Genomic DNA, 16,447 nt, shown 5'->3' with positions numbered 1-16,447 from the left:
GGTCGATGAGGTTCCACCAAAATTCTGACTTTCCAGTTGAGATGGAACTCACCATCAGTCAAACCTTCAGGTGTTAACAGGGAAACAATGATGGCTTGTGAAAAACTTAAAATTTCTGTTGCAAAACGCATGAAAATACAATTTAATGGTCGTACTTTAACGTCACCATGGTATAAGCAGGATAATGCCCTTCAAGGTGTTTGTTATCAGGAATTAATGGAACACCTGAACACCTCGTTGGGCATTATCCACCGGACGTAAATACTGCACACTTCAGTCCTCTAAATATCCTTCAGATGAAACAATCTGAGCAGAAAATGATCACTGCTCAGCGCTCAGACCCACATTTAAGCAATTCTCTGTGGTGTAGGGACAAAAGTAGACATTGCTTTGTTGTCACAAGGTTACAAGACAAAAAGGGTGGTCTTTGAACACACCACTAAACTCTGCAGAGGTCTTTTGAAAACATGACTCCTTAAAAGCTCTTTCCTCCATTTCAAGTTTAACATTAGTGACACACTGTGATGAGAACTTAACAGCAGGATACGTTCACTCAGGACTGGCAGTGGGCGTTAGAAACATTATATATGTTACAGGCTTATAGCGCCCTCTAAAGCATAACCGTGGTATAACAGGAACAGCAGTCAACACTGATGATGCATGCATGTAAATAACAATAAAAATACATCAAATGTCTCAGGTAATAGTGAATAAATCTGTTTGTGTTGCAGCTTCACAGAGATTTTGCTGGTCTCACCTTTAGGTTCAGGATTTGATTGATGAAGAGACACTCCCTGAAATAATTAAATGCTATCCAAGAGAATTATGTTGGCTTAGTTATTGTGATAATAAATAGTAGGAAAAAACTGATGACATGCAGAACAGAGAAAAAAAAGAAAGCTGAAGAGACTGAGTGCAGAGTAACAGGCGAAGATGTTTGACGGCTCAGCTGTTCTCACTTGTCAAACAAAAACACACAAATGAGTGCTAAAAATGTAAAAGGTATGTTTTAGAAAGCTGCATTTTTTTTTCATGCATTGTGGTCATTGATCATAATTTCCCAACTAAACATTTCTGAAAATCTTTATTGATTAATGATGTTATTGAAACAGTCCAAGCTACATGTGGTAGAGTAAGAGAAAGGCTGAGACTACAGTATGTCATATAGGTATTAATCAGAGAACAGTGGTTTTTAAACGCAGGGGTCCTTGAACGTAACTTTATCACATGATTTGATTGGTCGCAAATACATCTTGAAAAAGAAAGCACATTTACACAAACCATAGCACAGAAAGAAGTTTTTAATGGAAACCTTTGAGTACATTTATCTTTTCCAGGGTTTGGGGAATTATTTTACATTTATTTTTGCTTTCCAGTGACAAAAATACATTTAAACATTTAAACGATTAAGAGTAACTGTGGTAATAGCATTGTAAACAAAATACATCAAAAAATATTTACATATGTCCAGCACTGTGCAGAGCTACAACAGAATATGGCAAATATACAACCTTTTTTGAGTCTCGTCTCAAATAACATCTGATATAAAAATCAGGGCCCCCTTTACAGAAACAAAACAAATCAAAGTACTGTAAAGTCAGTCTATGTTCACCACCTGGAGGTGACAGAAATAACTGCACTGTCTGAACTCCAGACCAGTGAAATAACATCAAATTAGCAAAGTCACTGTGATATAAGTATTTCACTCTCCCCTATCCAAGAAGAGAAACTCATGAAATACATTACCAGCATTTTTATTTAGAGGTTGGGCATTTTAATGGCCAGATTTCTAAAGAAAATGACACAGAAACAGATCTAATTTCTAATTTAATCCTGTATTCTATCAATTTTTGAATCTTTTTGTTGTCCCTTTCTATGAACTATGTTTGAACCCAAAGTATTTCTAACAAAATGCAATGATGCAAAGTGCAGCTAAATTTTGAGGAAACAAAACAATGAAAAACTTCACTTCATGCACACTATGGAAGAAAAAGAACAGAGTGGAAACCTGTACACTATATTTATTTTTGATTTTCAAAAACAGCCAGTTAATAGATTTTATAGTTTTTCATTTTTCAACATCTATTGTACAAAACATTTGGAATCAAATTTCCTGTTCTCAACGGAGCAGATCTTCATGAATCTTTTTGACAATCTTCGTCAAAAGTTTCTTAGCTGGGCTGAACGATGCCACAATCTCTTCAATCTGTTGGATCCTGCAAGAACACGAACATATCAACTATTGATGTTTGTAAAGTTACAGGGTTAAGGTTTTTCTAGCTCTGACTTGATTTTTCTTTGCCACAATATAATCGAGCTTCCTCAACTCATATTTCCCTCCACCTAAAGCCAGTGAAGCACTTCCTGAGTTATTTTATTTGAGGTAAACTTACATCGTGCTCCCGATGATGTTTCTGAAGCTCTGCAATTGAAGGACATAGAGGTGGTTGATCAGACTGACGGAGAAGATCACCTCAAACTTGGAAAGTTTCTTGAGACTGCTGAAGACGATGTGCACTCTGGAGGAAGAAAAAGACAGAAAGATATTGTGTGTTGACGGTATTCAATAAGAATTCCAGAGAAAAGGGATAGTTTGGATTATCTGAGGTGCTCATCCACAGTCAGTGTATTACCTACAGTAGATGGCGGCGGACACAATACTGCTGTAGGAAACTAAGCAATGTAGTGCTGAGGACAGGGTCAGCGACAAAATGTATTTTAGCCAATTAAAAAGGCCCATCTAAATTAAAATATTAAGAATGTAATGTATTAAGAATATTTTAACTGCTTTACCTTGCTGTCAGACAGCCTTTTTTCAGATGGGAAACGGCAGTTATACATGCAAAATAAAACTAAATAAAATAAACTATACTATACTAACTAAACTAAACGATATTGACTCTTTCTGGATTCATCTTTGTCATATTTGGGGAATAAAATCAAGATGTGCCTGATGATATTTTGCATTTTCAAATCCTTATCCTTAATAGAGACTAAATTAATCATACAGTAGTCTTCAAAAAATGTTAATTAAAATATTTTGTAGGCGAGAGTTCTTACTGAGTGTCCACACAGCTGATGTCGAGAATATCGAGCCTCAGACCCCCCCACATTTTCAGCAGACGCAACTCCTCTCCCAGCAGCCGGCAGTGACTCACCACCAGGCCCACGTCATGGAGCAACTGCATACGACAGGAGACAAAACACCTCAGCTGAAGGTTTCAGTGCAACTGAGTAAACTGCCATGTACAATTCAAATTTCTTCAAGATATTGAATATCAGCTCAGTATTGGCTATTTGCATCCTCGATGTGTCACTGACCAAAAACAAAATACATACAACATGCAGCTGCACATGTCCATGTCCACCGACACCTACCTTTGGAACATGTCTGCTCGTTGGATATTTCTCCTCCCAGGCAGCTTCTCCATCAATATACTGACAGAGCAGCTTGTGAACAAGGCAGGCGTGGCCCTCCGACATTTCATCTAGTTAGAAAACAAAATGTGCAGCAGTCGTTTTTTATAAATGACCAACACAAGAATGTCCATCATGCTCAAAATGCCAATGGACTTAAAATGTACCCTCATTATCACAGCTACTTAGAAACTACTGAAGTAATATTTGTTTGACATGAAGGTAGTCGGACGAATGAGTAGATGAGAAACAGATAAGAATCAAGATTTGAACCTACTTCAACTCAAACACACAATATGTTTAACAGATTCTGAAAATCCACTTCAAATGACGACTCATGATACAGTTTTTAAAATGTTTTTTTCTTACCATCAAGTTGTAGTTTGAATGTGATGTGTGATATTTTCCTCTCAGACTGGTTATCAGCATGATTACCTTCAAAAACAATAAAAAAGGAAAACATTATCATTTGTTAAATTTAAATCTTTAGCCTTTCGGGAGTAAAAATGTGTTTTCTTTACTTTGCTGTATGAGTGGATGCACATCTTCATTTGAAAAACAAAAAAAAATCAAGAAACAAAAAATTCACTGCTTATTCGCTCTCTGTTGTCTGTTGAAGACCATCATAGAAACAAATCTTACCGCTGGGTTTTTCAAACACCAACTGTAGATGGAAGGTCTCATAGAGAAAAGTGTATGTTGTGCTGTCGTCGCTCTTCTCTCTAAACTTCCATTCGTTCACCCTGAGATAGGAAATGTGCAGAAATGTTAATTTGTTTGTGTACAAAAGCTAATCTAAAAAAAAAAAAAAATATCTGAAATTAGACACTGACGTGTGCAGCGCAGCGATGTGTCTCTCAAGGTTCTTCGTCTCGGCTCTCAGCCTGTTTAGTTTATTTGAGTTCTGCTTCTTCTGCATCTCCAGTTCAGATATTTGTCTGTGGAAGGAACGAAGAAAACAATAAGAAACAAAAAGAAACCATTTCATATTCATCGTAACTAAACATAAAACAGTGCCTCTTAATATTCTCAACTCACCGGTCAGTATCCGCCAAAGCCTCAGTGACTTTCTGCATTTCTGTGAATAAAATAAAAATAGAAAATAACTTACTCAAATTAAGCACATAAAAATAAAAACTAAAATATCGAAGTGGTGTTACAAGTTACCTTCCTGACGCGATTTCAGACTTGGTGTGTCTTCGTAGCCTTTAACCTCAACTGCAGCGAGTTCTAAAGGAAGAAAAGACATAAGTTGTTGCAGCCGGTTCACGATAGCAACACAACCACATCCAACAGATTTTTTAAAAATTATTTTGCATCACTATCTTCATTAGTCCATTCACAGAAAGAAGTAGAGCTGTAAAAATTAACTGATCATTAAATTAATCACCAACTATTTTGATAATTGATTTAGCGATTTGAGTTATTAAAAAAATGCTGAAATTCTCTGATTTCAGCTTCTCAAATGAGAATATTTTCTGTTTTCTTTACTCCTTTATGATTTGAGGACATCACTTTGGGCTTTTGGAATCAATGATCAACATCTTTTCACCGCTTTCTGACATTTTATAGACCAAACAACTAATCGATTAATCAAGAAAATAATCACCAGATAAACTGACAATGAAAATAATTGCTGCAGCCCTACAGAGAAGGTGACTTTAGAAACCAGAAAGCCATGAGTTACTTTCCCACATACCCGTTTCTAATTCACAAATGCAGTCGTCCAGACTTTTAATCATCTGATCTGCTTCCTCGATCGTTCCCCTAAACCTCTGTTGCTCCTCCTGAAAAGATGAAAAAAGTCAATAAGCTTCCATGATGCTCTCAAAATATCACTATGATGTTGTCACTGAGTGTTTTGCTGTGAAGGCTCTTACCAGATTAGCCTGTACAAGGTCTGAGTACAACACTCCCTTCATTTCATGAGACTGAGCTTTACTCATCTTTCTGAAAAAGTTGTTTCTCTCTTTTAGTTTTGCACCAAAGGTTTTGAGCTGTGAAGTCAAACAAACACAGTGAGGTTTAGTGATAAGATCATATTACACACATTACTGTTCTTACTGTTACATCTGCATACACAGCAGATGACAATGACACTGAAAATTAGTCCATAGTCCAGAAAAAGAGATATTTACACTTTCTTTTTAGAGTTCATAGCCATCACAGTAACAAAGAGGAAAACAAACAGCAGTCTGAAAAGTAAAGCTATCCTTTAATACCTCTTTCTCTGAAGAATTCCTCATTTCTTCCCACAAAGGTCTATTGACAATCTTCAATGGTTTGTTTAGATCCTGCATTCGCTCCTTCAATCTGAGAAGAGGACAAAACAGGCCTGTGTTTCAGCTTCAGGGGTAATATCTGAATTTGCAGTCCAAATAACGAGTTGGAGCCACAGAGAGCATATTAAACAGGTTGATATCCTATTAATTATACTCTCTATGGTTGAAGCAAGTTGTTTCCTCTCCGGACTCAGGAAAGCTCTGCAGGTTGCAGGAGCACAAGACGTGTGCAAAATCAGAAACTAATAACAACAAGCGAGGACAAGTCCTCTACTGTAAGTAAAATACACAGTCTGGAGTTTGACTTCAGTGACTGCCTGATCTCACTCCCTGCCACACTACATTAACATATTACTCAGTTTAAACATAATACACATGTACACCATCCTGCACCCTGATTTTGTTATCCATGCACTGAATGCACCACTAGATGTCAGTATACACTACATATCGTCTCAGTACCATATATGTAGCTGTTTCCAGTGAGTGGTAGCAGTTTATTTCATTTCATTTTTATGCAAATATACATTTTGGATTTGAAAACATCTCTACAAGCTACACAAACATAAACAAACCTGATTGTTGGACTTTTTTTTTTTAATTTATCAGGGAACTTGTGCTACTGTATGTTTTATTTTTTTAACAAGCTGTATAATAATTGTACACTTGAGTGTCTGCTTGATCTCTTTGTCATATCCAAGCAAAATTGGTACTTTAACCAAAATATCCCTAACCCAACTGATATCAAATTGAAAGTTTGACAAATTCCTTGTGGGAGTTTTCCGGGTTTTTAAGGTGATTCAGGTTCAAACTAAAAATGAGACATGAGCCTCATCCATAAGGTTAAGGTGGTCAAATGTGACAAACTACTGTCTGTACACCTTTATTCTTGTGCATAAATGTGTGATATAATCTTAAGCGTACGTACCCTTCCACCTTTTCTGTGAGGTTCTGGACGTTTGTCTCGTAAACCATCTGTTTAGGACGGTTGACGTGCCTGTCTTTCAATAAATCCATCGGTGTGCGATCTGAGTCTGACAAAAGCTGCAACAACAACATTAAAAAGTTACATCACTACATTTGGCTGCTGTTTTTCAGATATTTCTTTAATACGAATGGAGATGAACCTACTCTGACAGGAAGGACACTTTGCCGAGGATTGTGGATGACAAAGTCTATGTTGAAGAGTTTAAAGAATTCCAACACTGTTACGGTGCCTTCATCAAATTTCTGTAATCACAACGATGAAAGTAATAAATAACTGACACGAGAAATGAATATTTCAAAGATATATTTGTCAAACATGCCAACAATATATACCCTCTGCATGTCACTGGCGTAGTCTTCAAGCTGGGATTCAAACAGGCTTTGTTTGAAAGCTGAAAAAATAAAATTATCGATTCAGAATCCAGGAAAACACAAACATGTCAGAAAAACAAAGGAAGGATCTTCATCACACTCAACACCGTGAATCCTTAACAACTTACTCGACTCAAAGGTAGCTTCACACCGTGTGCTGGCTGTGTGACTGCTGTTTGAGTAATCTGTGGTGTGTGTCGTCATGCACGGAGCTGTAGTGATGTTATCGTCACACTCTACAACAGGAGACTGTAATCCCTGATAACAAATAAAAACACAGGGAGAAAACAGAAACACAAATGACAAATCTCCTTAAAAACAAGTACAAGTACAGAGTTTTGAATTTCGCCTTATTCAAAAAATGGCAAAAAGAAAATAGTTAGTGTTCTGCATTTCTAGAACAGCAGGGTGGTGAGTCTGACATGACTATGTTGTTCTTATGGGATCAGAGCTGTGGAAATTTACATTATCCCTAAATTATCAGAACAACAGGCAGACATGGAAGAAGCTTTAAGGAAATTAACACAAGCACATCAGGAAGCACGGTTTCTAACCAAATTATTGCAAAAATACTGAGAAAATAAGGACAAGTAGAATTTAAGGCATATCTCTTACATAAACCTGGTTTCCTTTGCAGTTAAAGGGATAGCCCGGATTATTTGAAGAGGGGAACAATAGATGGCGGTTGGAATGCCACCAGTTTGGAGAAGCAGCAGGAGGATTGGTCACATCCCAGAATATTCATATCAGTTTAACTGTATGCTATATTTAGAATATACTTCATGGTTTTCTACCTTCCGTGCAGACAGGTTTTTCAAATGGCAAACCACCATTTATATAAGCCAAATATAGCTCAAAAGCAAAGCAAAGCAAAACTCGATACTTTCACCTTGCAGAGCACAGGAATTGCTGGACCACAGCTGCTGTAATCTGTTGGTTTTTTGAGGTACTGTGAGACTCCTGTGTTTTAACAGGTTATCACAGAAATCACAGAATAACATAAACTACCTAAACGATCAAGGCAGCAGTAGACAAGCAACTCCTGGGTTATGTGAGATAAAAAGATTGTTTTTGCCAGTGGAATCCGATTGAGCAAGACAGACTGACATTTTTGGCTTAGTTTAATGGTGGTTTCCAGTTGGAAAACGCTGTTTCACGGCAAGGTAAAGCGGACAAAATGTTCAAAATATTGCATACATTCAAAACTGATCTTGATTTTTTTATGTGGGTCATTTTTAGGCAGCTAAAATACATTTAGCTGCTGACCCTGTCCACAGCAGTATATTGTTTATCTTACTACACCAGGTACTCCTGCTGTTTGTCCACACTGGGGACTGCTGACCAACACCTACTGCAGGTAATACATTGGTTATGGATGAGCACCTTATATGACCCCACTTAAAATAATCTGAACCATTCCTTTAAGATTAATAAAGACCCCAGCCATGATTTGACAATTTACGGGACTCTAGTTTGACCTACCATATCCAAGTCAGCGTCCATCTCAGTGGATGCTTTCAGTCTCTTCTCATTCTCCGTATCAATTTCATCTTCTGACAAAGGTCTCTTTCTTCCTTGGACAGCAGGAATAAAGTCCTGTTCAAATACATCCTCCTCTAAAGGTCTGTCCGTGTAGAACTCCTCGCAAGGACTCACTTTTTTAGTGGCTTTCTGAAGACTCCTCGTGTCCAAAATTTCTGACATATCCTCACAGCTACCAAGCTCTTCATCGAAAATATCGCTCACATCACCATCAAAGTTGCTCAGTTGATTAGTGACATTGATTGTCCTTGTATGCTCTCCCTCCAAATTCACCTTCTTTGGCTCATCAGGTTTGCTTCTTTGGGGGAGTTTCGGCTGAAAGCCTCCCATTGAAAGCCTTGACATAAGTTGCTTTGTCTTCAAGTTGTAAGGAGTCGTTGTAGTAGACGAGGGTTGTTCTCCTTCCATAAGACATCGAGCTTGTGTATTTTCTTCACCCATTTCAAGTTCGGGCTCCATTGCTGGTTGGGATTCGGGTTTGTCTGTTAGGTTTTTGTCTATGTCATCTTCCAACTGAAGTAAAGGTGCCGTGCAGCTGTCCATGTCAACAGTGTCAGGAGCCGTATTTATCATGTGGCTCAGTCGTCTTATCTTTGAACACAGATTGGCTAAACTCCTTTTCCTTGAATTCTGTGAGGACACTGCATCATGGTCAACAGCACTGGGTGAGCAAGCTTGATTTCTCAGTTCTGGTTCTTTCTTGTTGTCAGTTTCAGGAGAATCTGGTCGGTTTGTGATTTGCACACCATCAGGACCCGATGATCCCAGTGCTCCATCACTCTGCTGTGAAGTTACTTCTGTTTTATTCAAATGGTCAGAATCGGGGTACAAGTCCTGTGTGAAAGAAAGGCATTGGGGTGGCTCATCTGTTTCTCCCAAAATGTGGCCTGTTTGAGCTTCAGTCATATCCATGCTTACGTCATCCTCTGGACAGTCTGGCATGGTTTTATTCACTGGATTTTCCATGACAGCTGAAACAAAACCCAGAGCCTCCTTCTCAGTATCAACATCAGGCTTTTGCATCTTAATTTGGTCCAGGAAGCAATTTGTGTCTGCAGTTTCTTGAGGGGATGATGCAGCAGGAGCTGCTTTAGTGATCATAGGATTAGCCCAGGGGCCACTTGTCATAGACAGGGAGTGTTTAAATCCTGGATCCAAAGTGAGTGCTGATGAAGATCGGTTTCTGCGCGGACGACATATCTCACTTTGTCTTTTCTTCACAGATAAAGGATTATCGTTGTCATGCAAGGATAAAACATTGGAAACTCGGTGAGGAAGACCGGAATCTGATGCTGAATCTATGGCAATTTTTACAGTGTGACTTCTTGTCACATCCATTGTTGCATCATCTGCATTGAATCTCACTGTCTTCTCTCCACAAGCAGGTAAAACATTCACATTTTGATGTGACTGCGGGCTGATGTCTGTGGCGATCTTTACAGTGTGACTTCTTGTCACATCCATTGCTGCATCCTCTGCATTGAATGTCACTGTCTTCTCGCCACAAGCAGGTAAAACATTCACATTTTGATGTGACTGCGGGCTGATGTCTGTGGCGATCTTTACAGTGTGACTTCTTGTCACATCCATTGCTGCATCCTCTGCATTGAATCTCACTGTCTTCTCGCCACAAGCAGGTAAAACATTCACATTTTGATGTGACTGCGGGCTGATGTCTGTGGTGATCTTTACAGTGTGACTTCTTGTGACATCCATACAGGCATCGTCAGCAGAGAACCTCACTGTTTTCTCTCTGCAGTCGTCTTCAGCATCAAACTTATCCTGTGGATTACGATCATAAAAATATATTAGAAACACCATATAAAGAAAGTATGCTACCGTTTTCTAAAATTAAAAAAATAAATAAATCATGCAATCACTGTGACTGGACAAATATATTTATTTCAGGTGAAACAATATGCAACAACACAGTGCAGACAGACCCCTCTAAAAGTTTTACTTCAATTTAAATACACAGTATTCAATGCAAGTGGGCTGCAAACAATATGCATGCTTTTAAAAATTAAACAAGTGAATATTTAAGCTCACCTGATATCTTTGCATCTTTGTCTTTAAAGATGACTTCAATGGAGTTGCCATACCTAATGTGGAGAAGGGGAATTAAAAAAAAATAAAAATTGATTTTAAGTCCATAACATGTCATAAAATATCTATTTTTTATCTAGACATCTTTCGTATTCAAATGTTACATTTTTGGATCACTTGCTCATTTTCATGACTGTCCCAAGGTCTCATTTTGGTGACTTTCATAAGATCAGTGGTTCCCAAACTGAGGGGTGGGGATAGTCGTCGGTGACCAGAAATGTAGAGTGAAACAAAGTTAAGTGAATATGATTTATGTAGGGAAAATACATAAAAGAGGAGTTTGCTGATGCTATCATGCTGACCTTTATTAAACAGCTCGAATCCTTTTTGTGCCCAATTGTTCACGATAGAGGTGAATAAAGATGGAAGGGCAGGAACTATCTGCGCTTTCTGAAGAGGAACATATCAGGAAAAAAGTTTGGGAACCACCGCTTTATTGTTGACGCTGATATCTGATCAACATCTGAGTCCCAATAAATAAAATTAAGTACAATAAGATGATATAACATACCTGTACGGTTAGATGATCCCAGTGCCTCACTGTTCTTCTGACCTGAAGTCATCTTTGCACGCTTCATGTCTTCTGTGGGGAAATTAAACTGAAAACGATCATCTGAGCCGGTGAGTCCAACAATGCGACCTGTGTGAGCTTCAGTCATGTCCATGCTCACATCATTTTCAGGACACATTGTGCTTCTATTAAATGATTTCTCAAAATCCCTGGCGATGTCGACTGTGTGACTCTGAGTCATGTCCATGAACTCGTCATCTGCAGTGAACATTATTGTTTTGTTTCTGCATTTATCTTTTGTATCATGGTCGACCTGAAGAAGAAAAGACAGCATGTTACTACATACTCACTAAAAAAATTACTTTCATGTATAATCTTTAACTATTTAAACACAACATTTTGAAAACTATACTGGTGCATGTTAACAACTCTTACATATTTAAACGGAACATTCTCCAAAACTTAGTATTTGATTCGGCATCCATGTCATATTTTTAGTTAATGTCAGTGGTCTAAAGTCATCACATTTGTGACTTGATTCTGACTCAAGTTGAAGCCAGGTGACTTTGGTCCACATCTCTGCTTAAAACTTTGAGAATTTGTTCTAACAGGAAAGTAAACTTAGTATAAAAGTTACCTTCTGTGTTTGATGAGAAGCATGGAGCATAGGATTCTTCAAGGAGGTCATATCTAAATTTAGAAATTGAAATATGAAAAAAAAATTAAATTGTATTCAATCATAAGTTGTGAAATAAATAACACCAGAAATACAGTCAGTAAAAGAAAGAAATACAAATATTTAGCTGATTAAAGAATTAGTTGGCTGACAGCAGATTCAATACCTTTAGGGTTGAATGATGTTTGAGTTTTACTGCTCTGCTGTTGTTTGGTCCTCTCTGCTGTCTGTGACACTCTGCTGTCACGGTGGGCGAACATTTCTTCATCAGTGAATCCCTGAATGTGGCCAGTGTGAGCTTCAGTCATGTCCATGCTTACATCATCCTTTGGACAGAGTGCACGTCCATGAGACGCTTCACCAGTCTTCCTGGATGTATTCAGTGACTTCTCCATCACAGCTGAAGCAGACATTGGAACCTGATTTTCTTTATCCACATTAGCCCTTTGTGTTTTCATCTTGGCCAGGGAGCTGTTTGTTTCTCCAGAGGATGCTCCGGCAGGAGGCGCCGTTTTGGTGTTTACGATGGGGCCCCTTGGTTTAGAGAGACTTGCAAGTAAGTTTTCAAATTCTGGATCCATGGAAAGGACTGTTGAAGACATGTGGCTCTTCTCCTCACTTAAATCCATGCTTCCGCTCGCGGGTAGTGATACTGACCCACTTGTGATCTTCACAGTATGACTTAAGGTCATATCCATGGAGCCGTCATCTGTGGTGAACCTCACTGTCTTCTCTCCAAAGTCCATATTTTGGCGTGACTCTGGATCTAAATGCGTAGTGATCTTTACAGTGTGACTTCTGGTCACATCCATTGCTGCATCATCAGCACTGAACCTCACCGTCTTCTCTCCACAAGCAGGTATAAAGTCCACATTTTGGTGTGACCTTGGGTCGAAATGGGTGGCGATGTTTACAGTGTGATTTCTTGTGACATCCATACAGGCATCGTCACCAGTGAACCTCACCGTCTTGTCTCCAGCATCAAACTTGCCCTGAGGAACGTTTTCAGGACAGACTGTACCTCCATTAAAGGTTTTTCCAAAGCTCCTGGTTGTGTTTCGTGACCTTTTTTCTTTATCAACATCAGTTTTAAGCTGGGACAGGGAGACGTTTTGTTCAGCAGTTTCTTTAGAGGATGCATCAGAAGAAGGTGTCATTCTAGCAGTCATAGGATTACCACTGGAAGCGCTTGTTTTAGAGAGACTTGCAAAGAAGTTTTTAAATCCTGCATCCACACCATTTCCTGACGAGCCGGAGGGACCAGAAGTTTCATGTTTTCTCTCCTCCAGAGATGAAGCACTGTCTGTTTTTCCATGAGGAGGAGCTAATGAACCACTGGCGATGTTTACTGTACGACTCTGAGTCATGTCCATGAACTCGTCACTGCCAGCGAACGTTATTGTTTTCTCACTGCACTGATCTTTTACATCAAGGCCAACCTAAAGAGGAAAAGAAAGCATGTTACCACATAAAACTTTCATGTGTTATTATTTTGAAAACTATATTGATGCATGTTAAAGAGTAACTTTGGTATTTTTCAACCTGGACTCTTTTGTTATGTTGTTCTGTATGACTAATGGTGATAAGTTTTGAAAATTGGTTTGAAATTGATCTAATTGAGCAAGACAGCTGTAGCCAGTGGAACAGGCTGCAAAGTAATGTTTAAAATTTTAAGGTTTGTCCACTGAAAGAACTTGTTTTACCACTGACAGGCTCAGATTGTTATTCTAAGTGTCTGATAACAAAGGATCCCTAAAGAGAGACACCTGTTGGTCAAAGAGTAAGATATGTTTTAATTTACCAGAAACAGCTGTTTTATTGCTCTTGCCAAACCTACCAGGCCAGAGAAATTTTATCATCGACATCTTCATTCAAACTGGACAGAAACAAAAGAAAACTCACCATAAATGTCTTAGTTTGTCTTTCTACTGTTCCAACAATCATCAACTCTGAAGAAACCCTTAATTCACCACTTTAAATGTGAAAATATTAGGAGAGGCGTGAAAAGGGGGCTCAGACGTCAGAGAAGCCGAGACCAACTAAAATACTTTTTACATCTATCACAGTGAAGTAAGGGTTTATTTTAACCAGATTTGGTGGAAAGTTGAGCAAAGACATTTTTGGTGAGTTTGATTTTATTCCTGTCAAGTTTGAATTAAATGTGTTTTATAATGATGAAATGTAAATGCGGCCTGTGTGAGCTTCACTTACGTCCATACTTACATCATCCTTTGGATGGAGTGCACGTCCATGAGATGCTTCACCAGTCTTCCTGGATGTATTCAGTGACTTCTCCATCACAGCTGGAACCTGGTTTTCTTTGCCCACATCAGCCCTTTGTGTTCTCATCTGGTTCGCAGAGCTGTTTGTTTCTCCTAAGGGGGCTCCAGCAGGAAGTGCCATTCTGGTGTTTACAGGATTAACGCTGGAGCCACCACTGGGTTTAAAGAGAGTTGCAAGGAAGTTTTCAAAGGCAGGATCCAAAGGAGGCAATGACGAAGATACGGTTCTCTTCTCCACACTTAAATCCACGCCTCTGTCGGTGGGTAGTGTTACAGACTCATTTTGGATCTTCACAGTATGACTTGCGGTCATATCCATGGAGCCATCATCTGCAGTGAACATCACTGTTTTGTCTCTGCTAGTGGGTAAAGGGGACACATCTACAAATAAATCCTCATCATGGGCAATGTTTAGAGTGTGACTGTGGGTCATGTCCATGAATGCATCATCTGTAGAAAACACCACCGTCTTCTCTCCAAAGGCATTGCCGGTATCAAAGTTGACCTGGTGAAGATGAGGAGATTTATGTTAACAGACAGTCACTAACTCTTGCTACTACATAAATATTATTATAAAAAAGCAATTGAACCATTTTGTGGCTGTTGTAGTATTAAGAAACACAACATGCTAAGCAAAACAGCAAAGTGACTTCAGGCTCACCTTATCCCTTTGTTGTGAAGCATGTAGAGGAGCATTCAGCAGGGTTTCCATTCCTATATGTGAAGACTTTCACTTAGTAAGAGTAGTTTTACACTTTAACAGACAATGTGAACACTTGGTAATAGCTGTTTCAAGTTAATATTTCTACCTGTAATTTGTTGAAGCCCATCTTCAGTGACAGCCAACTGGACCCTAAAGGAAGAAAACACAATATTTATGTTGTTAAGAGAGAAAAAATGGTTTTGTACGAGTGTAGATTATCACCTGAAATACAGGTTGAAAGGATCAAGTCACCTTACCTGTTCTGTGTGGCTGCCGCTGCTGTGGAAAAGTACAGGACAAATATTACAAACCTGCTAAAATAAAAATAAAAATCATATATATATACATACATCACATACTTACTTGTTGTTATTAGTTCTTGTAAAGGACTTCTGGCAGGAGAAGAATTTTTTACATCCCTGTAAAGACAAAGTAGTGTTTAGGTTCAAATATCACTGTTCTTGTGGAAAATTAAGCTTGGCCTTTTTTTTCTCTTTAGTCTCACTTTGAGAACAGGAGAACGTCGTTGGCTGGGGCAAAACTGACTCGTCTTGAATTCCTCTTCTCCACTGGTTTGGCACACTCCACCTTCGTGACAATAAAAATAACACGTAATTAACTGCAACTAAAGTTTATCACATTATGGCTGGAGTCCCCAGTTTTACATATAATCACAGTAAGGTACAAATCTTAAAATCAAGCAATCCATTTACCACATTTTCCTGCTGCTCTGGGTCAGGGACTCTGATTGATTTCCGTGGTGCTTTTAAAATCTGAAAATTATAAATTACAGACGATACAGTTTAGGTCAATTATTTGATCACAAAAAGAAAATGTAATATACTTTGTACAGAAAATTATTTGTAGCACCGACCGAAGAAATACGGCGTTTAGAGAATCCACTGCTTTCTCTGTAACACAGAACATGAAAGACAGTATTCAGCTCCAGTGTACGTGCATGAGGGGTGTTTATTATTACATACAACGTGAATACAGTGATATCACAAATGAATGTTGCCAGGTGTAAAGCTGGCCTTTAGGTAATGTATATTACTCACTCATTCTTGGTAGGATCCAGAGGGTCCATTTTCACCTGTGAACAAAAGAAAACAGTGCTTGATATAGTAAATCAGATTCTGCAGCATTAATTTTAATCAATTATTAAATTAATCACTGACTATTCTGATAATCAATTGATTGGTTTGAGCACCTTTTTTCACCACTTTCTGACATTTGATAGGCAACCAACTATCAATTGAGAAAATAACGATTATGAAAACAATTCTTAGTTGCAGTCCGATTACAGATGCCAACAAACATCACCAAGATTTTGAAGTAGTAAAAATTAAAACTGTGAAGCAAAAATTATCATTCCCACTAATTTTAACTGCATATCACAATTTCAGTCAGAATAATCGCAATATGATGCAACCCTACTTTTGAAATACTTTTTTTTTCAGACCATTGTGAATTCATGAATTCATTCTGCTTACTTGAATATTTTTTGGTTCAATGTTGATTTTGTTTTGTAGTTGTTACAGCGTGATCAATGTTTTTTTTTTTTTTTTT

At 38.3% G+C, this 16,447-nt stretch overlaps 1 protein-coding gene across 1 annotated transcript; it reads right to left on the bottom strand.

Moving 5' to 3' along the window:
- Nucleotides 1-1,283: 1,283 nt before the first annotated feature.
- Nucleotides 1,284-15,967, bottom strand: knl1 (kinetochore scaffold 1). Its single transcript, XM_084737089.1, has 30 exons — nucleotides 15,937-15,967; nucleotides 15,753-15,789; nucleotides 15,592-15,651; nucleotides 15,384-15,466; nucleotides 15,242-15,297; nucleotides 15,136-15,157; nucleotides 14,985-15,028; nucleotides 14,837-14,889; nucleotides 14,117-14,680; nucleotides 12,060-13,332; nucleotides 11,855-11,907; nucleotides 11,218-11,530; nucleotides 10,650-10,702; nucleotides 8,541-10,382; nucleotides 7,187-7,316; nucleotides 7,020-7,078; nucleotides 6,831-6,929; nucleotides 6,628-6,743; nucleotides 5,640-5,730; nucleotides 5,298-5,414; nucleotides 5,117-5,204; nucleotides 4,585-4,647; nucleotides 4,456-4,495; nucleotides 4,251-4,355; nucleotides 4,060-4,160; nucleotides 3,787-3,852; nucleotides 3,379-3,488; nucleotides 3,061-3,182; nucleotides 2,394-2,519; nucleotides 1,284-2,216 (listed from the first exon to the last, which is right to left on the bottom strand). Exons 1-30 carry the CDS (start codon nucleotides 15,963-15,965, stop codon nucleotides 2,120-2,122), a joined length of 6,012 nt encoding a protein of 2,003 aa, XP_084593215.1. The 5' UTR covers nucleotides 15,966-15,967; the 3' UTR covers nucleotides 1,284-2,119.
- Between the last annotated feature and the right edge of the window lie 480 nt (nucleotides 15,968-16,447).

The sequence above is a fragment of the Lutjanus erythropterus genome, chromosome 15, assembly GCF_056507025.1.
Source record: "Lutjanus erythropterus isolate fLutEry1 chromosome 15, fLutEry1.hap2, whole genome shotgun sequence".
Lineage (NCBI taxonomy): Eukaryota > Metazoa > Chordata > Actinopteri > Lutjaniformes > Lutjanidae > Lutjanus > Lutjanus erythropterus.
The sequence above is the reverse complement of the archived record's forward strand: the minus strand, read 5'-3'. Positions and strand labels throughout refer to the sequence as shown.

What these genes read in the sequence shown, in the direction of transcription:
- knl1 (XM_084737089.1), bottom strand. Translation starts at nt 15,965, where the DNA reads ATGGACCCTCTGGATCCTACCAAGAATGA. An exon ending in TGAAGCTACCTTTGAGTCGA is followed by an intron (nt 7,079 to 7,186) that starts GTAAGTTGTTAA and finishes TTATTTTTTCAG; the next exon opens with CTTTCAAACAAAGCCTGTTT. An exon ending in CGAGCAGACATGTTCCAAAG is followed by an intron (nt 3,183 to 3,378) that starts GTAGGTGTCGGT and finishes TGTCGTATGCAG; the next exon opens with TTGCTCCATGACGTGGGCCT.